The 12001-nt window shown below is 40.6% G+C and overlaps 1 protein-coding gene across 1 annotated transcript in view; it reads left to right on the top strand.

Moving 5' to 3' along the window:
• Positions 1–6298: 6298 nt before the first annotated feature.
• The window catches only part of cacna1ia (calcium voltage-gated channel subunit alpha1 Ia), a gene marked incomplete at its 5' end in the record, with an annotated part of 202896 nt that continues 197193 nt past the window's right edge, over positions 6299–12001 (top strand). Inside the window, one exon of the mRNA XM_062452705.1 lies at positions 6299–6502. Coding sequence (XP_062308689.1) covers positions 6299–6502 — 204 coding nt within the window. The remainder of the gene's footprint in view (positions 6503–12001) is intronic.

Consider the following 12001-nt stretch of genomic DNA (forward strand, 5'->3'; position numbering starts at 1 on the left):
TACAAAATGATGGACTGGCAAAAGCTTTATAACTATAAATCTACTCTAAAATGTACTTAAAAGTATGGCGACGACGTTGGCAACTTATCCAGTAGTAAATGTCAAACGACAAGTATGTCAAAGTAGTAGAACCGTGATCCCAAGCTAGCATCAACATCGCTGTGTTTACACCGGCAGACGCTTTGCAAACCACTTCCGGCGGAAATGAAATGCATTTGTGTAGAGTTATGGCGGCCCCCTGGGATTTGGCGCGTAAACTTGTCTATAATGGGCTCCCCGGCTTACTGCACAGTACACTAATGCCAATTTGGTTTATTTTATCGTACAGTAAGTCAGAGCATAAGAAAACTCACCACAAGTCAGTGAGGCGTACGGCAGTCACTTGGACAAGCACTGTAAGAGAGAAGATTGTTTTCAGAAATTATTTCCACCCATTGACTCCGAGTCATAATTTTTCAGCTAGAACAGCAGACCATGGTTAGCTACCTAGCTAACAAGAATGCTCATTACTGTCGCGCTCGAGCTAGCTACGGTAGTCTGGTTATAACAGTTAGCTAGCTAGTTAGCTGTGTTAAAACGTACGCTTTCTAGATAGCAAGTTGGTAGTACTAGAGGTACTCCTGTAAATACTTAAATAGCCTACCCCAAGGTAAACATCATTTCGTATAATATTTTTTTATATCTATTTATCAGCAATGTTTACCAACCTTTCAAGCAAAATAACTGGACTTACCTGTCGAGTCAACTGTAGCAACTGCTTGAATATGACAGTTGGCTTGTTAAGTTTCAGGTTGAGCGCGTGACTCGATGAGCGGAGCAGTTTAACAAGCCTAGCAACCTATGTTTCATTGACTTCCATTGATTTTAAAACATGACCATTTCAAAATATAGAAAGATGAGGGGTTTAAAACAGCTGGTCAACACATTGATGTTTGAATGGAGTAGGTAGCTTAAACATGTAGTGAGCAGCAAGGAAGTACATTTGTGACATTTAAACCTATTAATGTTTTAAGTGCTTTGTGCTGCCATATTGCATAAATAACAACAGTTACTAGTAGCTCTATCAATATCATAGCAGACAAAAGTATGTCAGCAGTATGAAGGTGAAAAAAGCGTTGCTTTGAAACCAGAATAGTGAGACAGTATTAAAGGTATATCTGTCATTGCCATGCATTGCAATATTTTCTTACGGTTGAGAAAAAAGAGTGAAATGAAAAGGGTATCTTATTTAATTTCATAAATGTTAAAGCGTTATGTTAGAGCTCAATGCTCTTAAGACAGTCACCCCCATTACCATGTGCAACCCCAGTCAACACTGTGGAGTCCTTCCGCGATTGGGAACTGAACATCAGCTCCCTCACCAAGAAAGCACAACAGAGGATGTACTTCCTACGGCAGCTGAAGAAATTCAACCTGCCAAAGACAATGATGGTGCACTTCTACTTCCACGTCTGTTTGAAGTTTCTTGGCGAATAAAACCCATTCTGAAAAGTATTAATAATTGAAAGATGTAAAAACAGAAATACAGTTTAAACAGTGGAACAGTGTTTCTAGCTCTTAAATATAGTGATGAAGAGCGTTGGCCAATCAGATTGGTTCCTTGTTTCTTGTAACGTAGCAACGGTTGTCATTGTCAGCAAACCTAGAATCTAGGTTTCAGTATCAAGATGGAGGAGAAATTAATCATTTGTGCCTGCACACCCAGTCCTGTTCAGACACTGAATTTAAAGATGTCATAAATATAATAATCCATGGTGCAGGTTTGCCGATGTTGTCGTTGTCCCTGGTGAGTTTTTTTAATACTTTTAAATTCAATCTCGTCACATTACGTGACTTTGTTGGGAGATTTCCTACAGTAAGCTAGATCTACTGCTTCAAATTGAAAACGGAGACGATATTTTGATTACAGACAAGTTCCTTAACCTCTGTTGTCAATATCGCCAATAAAAAGTAAATACTGTTACGAAGCATTTGTTTGTAGGTAACGAACGATATAACTAGCTATGTGAACTTGTTTCGCCGTTCTATGGCAGCTATGATGACAGCGTTGTAAGCACTCGTCACTAGAATGGCCATAACTTTAAAACAAAAGATCATATTTCAAATCTGTCTGCTGTTCTACATTGCCCACACAATTACGTATATATATCAACTCTAACATGGCCTGTATCTTGTATTGAAAGTGCTCGAAAATTAGCTCGTCTAATGTATGGTGGACTGAGAAAACATATTTGTCAAAGCAGAGCGAGCGGATGTCGTGGGAGAATTCCTACTGTTCGATTTACTGCTTCAAATTGAAAACGGAGAAGATATTTTAAAGACAAGTTTCTTAACGTCTGTGTTCAAGGCCGGATTAACCATTAGGGCAACTGGGCACTTGACCAGGGGCACATGACATCTAAGGGGCCCTGGACAATGTCAACTAAAATGTTATATCACGTTATAAACGCAGTCCTAACTTTCCTTAATGTGAGTACTTTATTGCAACTCGTTCGATCAAAATATTATGTTAAATCACGTCAAAAACAGTGTTTGTGTAGTCTAGTAGCCAGTGCCGCCGCTCCCATAACGCGCACTACACGCTGTGCGTAGGGCACCAGGGAGCACCAAAAACTAGCCAACTGAAAAATCATCATAGTTATAATACTTATAATGCCGATATTATTTTAGTATAGAAATATTAGGCACATATATTACAAATCAGGCAGAACAAGAGATATAGCCTATTTAAATGTTCAAAAAAAGTTACGATGGTGCCCCCCCCCCCAAAAAAACAAATACACACTCAACTTCCCAAACTCGCTGTGGGTGCCCTTCCCTATCTCAGTGGCCTGACGAACTTTGACAGTAGGCTAGGTCAACGTTTCTAAAATGGGCTTAAAAAGATAACAGGAGTCAGGGGAAGAAAAAAAGAAAGAGACTGCGAGATGATGCTCGTGCATCACTTTCAGGTAAGCCCATGTTTAATCATTGTTAAATACGGGAAATGTGCTGCTAATTTAATGGTTAGCCTATGCATAAACCTCAAACTAGCTGACGTTATTGCTAATGTTAGCACACTCAAATATGTTTTAACTTAGGTGCAAACTAAATTGAGATGTTACTGTTAAACATTATCTATGCATTTTACAAGTAATGAAGGATTCAAAATCTACGTGTCTATTCCAATATGTAATGATGGTATTCAATGACACAAATCTGTGTTCTAGAAAGAGTGGTCTGGAGTCGCAGAGGTCCGATAATATCAGCTTTAATGCAGCAGTTGGAAATCAACACGTACAGAGCTCTGGGGTTGTCTAAGTTTCCCTACCCGCAACAGAGTTTTGGGCTGGTTCACGAAGTCCAACTGGCTATCTGTCCCTCCCCAGCATATATTTATACAGTGCAATTGAAACACAAGTATCAAAAAAGGGCTGAGCTTGTTCTCTCGTGCATCAGGGAGTTGTTCTTGCCTACGCGTCCCACCTGCTCTGGTGCCGTCTCCACCCGGTTTCAAGGTTGTTTCTGAAAATGAAGAGATAGAGACACAAAGAACAGCCTGCTTCCCACACCCAGTGTGAGACCCAATGTTTAAGCCTGAGCACACTTCTAAGTTCATAACTTTAATAAGCACAATGCATAACTTTAATAAGCACAATATATTCTTTAGTAACTGACGCCAGCTAGCTGATACTTTACATTCTATGATGCTTTTATATTCGATTTATCAAATAATTTTTAAATTAGTAATAAGGTGGAGAGCTCCTTGGCTAAACCAGGCTAAGAAACGCAAGGTACGTAGGGCTGAAAAATTAAGAGACAAAAAGACATCACCTTCTCTAGACAAGATTTTACCAATTGAAAAACGGCTTGTAAAATGTTTATTTTACATAAAGCTCAAAAAACTATTTTGCGCTCAAATAAAGGCCCCAAAAATTCGTTCGCGCGCGATGCACGCTCGCATTAATTTTAGAAATCGTAACTAGCATCACATAAAACACATGGGGGGCTTGAGCCTTGTTGCCCAGGGCACAGAAAATTGTTAATCCGTCCCTGTCTGTGTTCAATATCGTCAACTAAAAGTAAAAACCTTTCAGTTACGAAGCTTTTGTTCGTAGTAACGCCAGCTGCAGTAAACCTTTCGTGACCCCGGTTTGGCTGTTCGTGACAGTCGGATATGACAGTGTTGAGCCTCGATTTTTGCAGATTTCTGTGAAACTTTCTTAAAGAAAAATAATCTAGCTAGATTATGTACACTTTAAGATCAATGTACATACCTTGTTTGGCCAATTTGGTCGATTGTGGAAAAAAGTAGAACCGTTTTTAGTTATGGAGAGCCATCGCGCTAGCTTGGAATTGCGTTATCCCACTCATCACTTCAGTGGTCATACCTTTTAAACAAAATAGTCTATCTTAAATCTGTCTGCTGTTCTGAATTCACGACAAAAGTATGCACATTTCATACGCTCTAACATATCCTCTATCTTGTAGTGAAAGTGTTTAAAAATGAGGTTTTCTAAAAAAAGTAATGCAGACGGAGAAGATTTTTGTCAGAATGGCTCCGTGAAATCGTCTTGATAAAGGATGATTTGCCTAACATGATAATATAAATATTTACATCATTAGAAAGCCCTAAATCTTGTCTTCAAAATGGTATAAACAGTTCAGGTATATTATTTGAAAAAGTCTGCATATTCAGGCAGGAAAGTGTTAAACAGTGTCAAAAATGACCCTGTTTCTCAGTGAGAAACAGTTCTGTCAGTGCATGACATCACAATTGAATTTGACTTGAACATTCTGAACCATTGAAACCCATTCATTTTTTTTAGCACTTTAAACTTTAATACCTTAAAAACTTTAAAAGTTATCAATGAGAAAAGTAATAGCACAGAGCAGTTCAGACTTTATCAAATGAAGTTTGAACGGTGTTTCTAGCTTAAACGGTGTGAAAGGAGTAGGCGACGGAAAAAAGTGGGAGGAAAATACAAAATAAATACAAAATAATAAAAAATAATAAGTATGCAGAATAACAATAGTGTTTTTGCTTGCAGCAAACACACTAACTAAGAGAAAGAAAAGGAGGGAGAGAGAGAAGGGAGAGATGGGGTGTACAAAGAGAGGGATTAAAGTGGTCTTCCTGTGGCTCGAGACGGATGTTGTTCTGCAATCAGCCTTGCGTCAGATTGCCCCAGGCCAGAGAACAGGGCACATCCTAACAGCAGACTAAGCTTTGTATGTGTGTGTGCTTCTTCTTCATCATCATCACTGTGTGTGTTGGAATGTGTGAGTTTTTTTAATCATCAAGCCCTTGTAGTGATGCAACAGCAGCCCAGCCTGAGTACAGGTTCTCACTCTCACTGTGAGTGTGTTGCACTCTTCTCACAACCAATTCTATCCCATTCCCTAACTACTTCTGTATTGATTCTGCAGCCCCACACAGTTGAACGCAGCCATGGGTGTTTGGACTTGTTTTCTTCCAGAGGGAAGAATAGATTTGTCATAATTTGTTCTGTCCCACTTGGGAGAAAATGAGAAAGTAGAGAAAGAGACACAAAGAGGAATTGGGTAAGTTTGTGTGTGTGTAGGGGGGGGGGGGTTGCAGATAAAGTGAGCCACATGGAGCTAAAGACAGGTAAATGAAGTTGAGAGAGGATGGAAGATAACTTACATTAAGGTGACTATAAACACACACACACATTCAGCTCATTTCTGCCTAAGGCTAGAAGGAAGTTCAGAAATAGAATGTTCAATAGTAATGAACCACCTATGAACACACTTACGAATACAAGATGCTCATGAGCTAGATAACACAATAATAATTGTGACAATAAAAACAAGATTATAATTTATAAGAAACATGTTTGTAGTACGTAGTTTGTTGTATGTAAATGTTATGAATGCGCATCTACATAAGTACACTCATCAATTTTCAACAATGTGAAGGCAGGATTCCAACTATCACTGCTGTGATCGGCTGAACCAGAGAGAAAAATGCATGGTGGACCCAGGTCATCAGCTCCTATTAACCAATCACAATAGCTGTCAGGGGAAGTTATTATTTGTATATGGCTGGTTATGGTAGATAACTATGGTAAATTAGAGGCATGCATGTTCTCTGCATATGTGTGTGTGGTCGTGTAGGTGTGTGTGAAATATTAATGTATCAATAATCTAAATAAAAATGCATAAAGGAAAGTCATCCTATGTAAACTATACATGTGCACATGTTCATTTACAGGATTGTGTGTTTGTGCTGGTCCTTGTCCCAGTGTGTGTGTTTGTGTGTGTGTTTGTGTGTGCGTGTGTTTGTTTGTGTGTTTGCGCTGGTCCTAGTCCCAGTGTGTGTGTGTGTATATGTGTGTGTGTCAGTCCTGGTCCAAGAGTGTATTCCTTGACTGTAGCTGTCCATACGTGGTTTGAGAGGATCAGCATTATGGTCATCCTGCTCAACTGTGTCACCCTGGGGATGTACCAGCCTTGCGAGAACATAGACTGCACTTCTGATCGCTGCCAGATACTGCAGGTCAGTCTTTGTGTGTGTATGTGTCTGTATCTTATTTTGGTTGTTCACAATGTGTGCTTCATGTTTTGGCTACTCCCAATGTTTTGTGGCTATCTCGTTGTTATGATCAGTGACCTATGCACTTTGTAAAGCTCTCTCTTGGAAGTCACTTTGGATAAAAGCGTCTGCTAAATGAATAAATGTAAATGTATCATTCTCAACCATTGCTGGTGAAGAGCTGGCTCACACTCTCTTTAAGAACACTCTACACTAGATCCCTTGTTGCCCAGATGACCGGTTCTCTCTCTCTCTCTCTCTCTCTCTCTCTCTCTCTCTCTCTCTCTCTCTCTCTCTCTCTCTCTCTCTCTCTCACTCACTCACTCACTCACTCTCTTACTCTTTCTTTCTTGCTGGCTTTTTTCTCATTACATCAAAATATCTCTCCCTCACTCTCTTTCTCACTTTCTCTCCCTCCTGTCATATGATCCAGAGTGTGTGTCCCTCCAGGTGTAGCTGGAGGCCAGAGCAGCATAGTGACAGGTGCTGGATGGAGAGATAAGGCAGAGACCAGCCTGGCCCTCAGTGTGTCTCAGTGTGTCCCAGTGTGTCTCGCTCGCTCTCGCTCTCGCATTCTCTCTGTCTCTATCTCGCTCTCTCTGACTGTAGTTACAGAATTTACCTATCTCTTCTCCTTAAATCCATCCAAACTGATAAATACATAAATGTATTAACCATTTATTGTTTGAATGTCACGTGGGGGGAGGAATAAAGATGTGAGTTGAGATTGACAAGAGATGATCTCCTTCCATGAGCCTCTCCTCTGACAGTCAATCAGATTTGAGGTATCAACTGAACATTTCTCATATGTGGAGCGTGGAGGTTCCATAATTCATGATAACTTTATCACACAGGAAGTCCTTCTGCTCTGCTCTTCATTCTTGGAAGATGGGAAACTGAAACTTGAACCAAATTATGCCAATACCAATAGAACAGTTATTTGACTCTATGGGCCCTATCTTGCACCCAGCGCAATTGACTTTGTACACCGACGCAAGTATCATTACTATTTTGCACTCGACGCACAGCGGACTTTTCCCTTCACAGACGCACGTCGGTAAATTATGGAATGAACTTGGGCTCCCGGGGGCGGTTCAGCGAAAAGAGGGGGCGTGTTCCGGTGCAAACGTTCCCTGGTGCTATTTTGCAGTTTCAGAAAACAATTCCGCCACAGACCAGGAAAAATATAGTCTACAGTCAATGGCACGTTATTCAGGTCCTATTTTAAGGGCGCATGCTTGGCCCGTGCACACTGCTGGTGAGGCCAGCGTCTTCTTCCTGCGAAGCTATGTTACATTGTTTTGATCTATTGTATGGCTGTTACATTTCTTTCATGTCATCAATGATTAAAAAGATTTTCAGGAGAAATCTCTATGTATGTGAACTTGATTTGTAACAATTGTGGCAATTTCCTCCAACGCCTGTTTAACCGAAGCTAATTTGGGTGTGTTTCTTCTCCCATCCCCATCAGAATCAGAATCAGAATTCGGTTTACTCACCATGTATGTTACACAGACACGGAATGTACTCTGGCAGGAAGGTGCAAACAATAAACATATACGGGTCTTAAATCAAGTAAAAAAGTACAATAGTTAAACTAATTCTAAGAACTAAACAATTTAAAAATACAACAATTTAAAAATTAAATATATGTAAAAATAAGAATTTGAATGAGCAGCATTTTCTTATTGCAACTTAGTGCAATAAGAAAACTGCTCTGCCTTTCCCATACAATGTCACTTCTCTGTCTTTTACGGCCCTGACGAGAACGTCGGTCTCCTCGCCTGTGAACCGCTCCTGCCGTGCGCCCGGCAAATCCGCCGTTATAATAGCAATCCGCCATGGAACAAGCGCGCCTGCTCTTAAAGGGAATGTGAGATGACGCTCTGATTGGTTTATTGCACATTACGCCCAAACCACACCTATGAGTAATGTAGCTACTTCAGACCAACCCATTTTAGATTTGCGCCAGGCGCAGAGTCATTTATCCCGCCGGTATAATAGCAACAGCGCAACAGAGTCCCACCCACAATGTTACTTGCGTTTCGCGTTTTGATACTTGCGTTTCAGATCGTTAAAATAGGGCCCTAAGGGTTAAATCAGAGCAAGAATGGTCAAAGTAAGGTTAAATGAAATAAACATTTAATAACATTGCAAATAAATGAAATCAATTTCAAGGCAAACATGTTGCGAAATGAAGGTTAACTCTTACCTACACTACCATGATTATTGTAACCAGAGAAAGAAAGCAAGATGTGAGGAAGGAGTAGGACAGCAGGACAAGCCAGAGCTGAGGAAAAGGGCTCAGGAGATCAAGAATCCACAGAACAATAATTCACCATTCCTTTTATACACAAGAACAACCAATCAGACCAAATCTTGACCCTTACTTATCAACATATGACTAGCAATGCTACAGTAAGTGACACAATAGGGAGAACCATCAAGTTGAGACTCCAGATTTTAGCATATGAGAGGTGGGGGCAGGTTGACACACACACTCACATAGATACATGCACCCAAACAAATGGATTCATGTCGGTAGGCAAACAAACCCATATAAAGGTACAGTGCACACATTGCAGGCACACTGACAAATACAGTTAGGTCCATAAATATTTGGACATTGACACATTTTTCATCATTTTGGCTCTGTATACCACCACAATGGATTTGAAATGAAACAATCAAGATGTGCTTTAAGTGCAGACTTTCAGCTTTAATTTCAGGGTATTTACATCCAAATCAGGTGAACGGTGTAGGAATTACAACACATTTGATATGTGGCCCCCCCCTTTTTAAGGGACCAAAAATAATTGGACAAACTAACATAATCATAAATCTAATTGTCACTTTTAATACTTGGTTGCAAATCCTTTGCAGTCAATGACAGCCTGAAGTCTGGAACCCATAGACATCACCAGACGCTGGGTTTCGTCCCTGGTGATGCTCTGCCAGGCCTCTACTGCAACTGTCTTCAGTTCCTGCTTGTTCTTGGGGCATTTTCCCTTCAGTTTTGTCTTTAGCAAGTGAAATGCATGCTCAATTGGATTTAGGTCAGGTGATTGACTTGGCCATTGCAGAACATTCCACTTCTTTGCCTTAAAAAACTCTTTGGTTGCTTTCGCAGTATGCTTTGGGTCATTGTCCATCTGCACTGTGAAGCGCCGTCTGAAGTTCTGAAGCATTTGGCTGAATCTGAGCAGATAATATTGCCAGAAACACTTCAGAATTCATCCTACTGCTTTTGTCAGCAGTCACATCATCGATAAATACAAGGGAACCAGTTCCATTGGCAGCCATACATGCCCACGCCATAACACTACCTCCACCATGCTTCACTGATGAGGTGGTATGCTTTGGATCATGAGCAGTTCCTTCCCTTCTCCATACTCTTCTCTTCCCATCATTCTGGTACAAGTTGATCTTGGTCTCATCTGTCCATAGGATGTTGTTCCAGAACTGTACAGGCTCTTTTAGATGTTTTTTGGCGAACTCTAATCTGGTCTTCCTGTTTTTGAGACTCACCAATGGTTTACATCTTGTGGTGAACCCTCTGTATTTACTCTGGTGAAGTCTTCTCTTAATTTTTGACTTTGACACAGATACGCCTACCTCCTGGAGAGTGTTCTTGATCTGGCCAACTGTTGTGAAGGGGTTTTTCTTCACCAGGGAAAGAATTCTTCTGTCATCCACCACAGTTGTTTTCCGTGGTCTTCCGGGTCTTTTGGTGTTGCTGAGCTCACCAGTGCGTTCTTTCTTTTTAAGAATGTACCAAACAGTTGATTTGGCCACACCTAATGTTTTTGCTATCTCTCTGATAGGTTTGTTTTGATTTTTCAGACTAACGATGGCTTGCTTCACTGATGGTGACAGCTCTTTGGACTTCATATTGAGAGTTGACAGCAACAGATTCCAAACACAAATACCATACTTGAAATGAACTCTAGACCTTTTATCTGCTCCTTGTCAATGAAATAACGAACTCCCATGAGGGAATAACATACACCTGGCCATGGAACAGCTGAGCAGCCAATTGTCCAATTACTTTTGGTCCCTTAAAAAGGGGGGGGGCCACATATCAAATGTGTTGTAATTCCTACACCGTTCACCTGATTTGGATGTAAATACCCTGAAATTAAAGCTGAAAGTCTGCACTTAAAGCACATCTTGATTGTTTCATTTCAAATCCATTGTGGTGGTATACAGAGCCAAAATGATGAAAATTGTGTCAATGTCCAAATATTTATGGACCTAACTGTATACATGGACATGAGCAGACACACCCACACAATTTGACTGAAGCCACTCCACTTGTAATTTCTCCCTATGAATTAATGATGCTACACAAATTGTCAGGTCCTACCCATTCACGGCAGAATAAATATTAGATTAGGCTTCTTGTCTCATGTTCAAAATGATATGCATGGAAAATTACTCGCCAGACGATTAGGATAGACTGTGGGTTTCTAAATGCCTAGCTCTTGCCTAGCAAATATCTTTTGTAAAGGTCTCTTGGGGGGGAAATAACGTACACTTACACGTACACACACATGTATACAGACATATGTATTACACACACTCCAAAACAAATGAGCGAGCTGACTTGATTCATCATCAAACTAATTGGCTCTGCGTCCTAAGAAACGCCGCCGAAAAGGGTGTCAGGGTGTGATAAGCGGGAGAAAAAGGCACACACACTTTGACACAAACAGCAATCAATTCCTTCATAATTAGTGGAAAAAGAACTTGCACACCCACGGCAGTACACACACATACACACTAGTACCACAGCTATCAATCACAGAAGGACAAAGGCCGCTGGTGCTAGTTACAATCAGCTTGACAGTCTGCCTATTTGTTATTAGCTCATTACCACCTCCATTAAAGTTGTGTTTGAACTGCACAGCATGGTGGGATTGTTCAGCAAAGACAACGCACTGTTGCCAGGCAGGAATTTAGTCTGCCAGCCAGGAGGGAACTTGTGAAATGATGGGTTAGCTTTGGGTCAGGACAAAAACATCACAGAAGAGTGTGTGTGTGAGAGAGAGAAAGACAATGAGTGAGAGAGAATGCATTGCGCGTGTTGGGGGATGTGTGTGTGCATATGTGTGTGTGTGAGACAGAGAATACATTGTGTATTGGTAGATGTGTGTGTGTGCATGCATATGTGTGTGAGAGAGAGAGACAATCCATTGCATGCGTGTCCACATTTGCATGTATGTTCATGTATTTTCTTCAGAGCTAGAAAAGTCAGATGTGGTCCGCAAGTGGTTCTGGCTGGCTGGAGGTCAACATTAAGAGTTCATTAATAAACATCGAAGTTGGATTGAGAGAAACATTTTAAAGGATTTAGGCTTTTTCTTTAAACCTATACTTATCCAGAATGTGGGGTTAAGAGTGTGCTAACCTCCAGTATTAAAACAACAGGTAGGACTTTGCATTAACATGCTTGTAGTAAGC

This window comes from Osmerus eperlanus, chromosome 2 (genome assembly GCF_963692335.1).
Source record: "Osmerus eperlanus chromosome 2, fOsmEpe2.1, whole genome shotgun sequence".
Classification (NCBI taxonomy): domain Eukaryota; kingdom Metazoa; phylum Chordata; class Actinopteri; order Osmeriformes; family Osmeridae; genus Osmerus; species Osmerus eperlanus.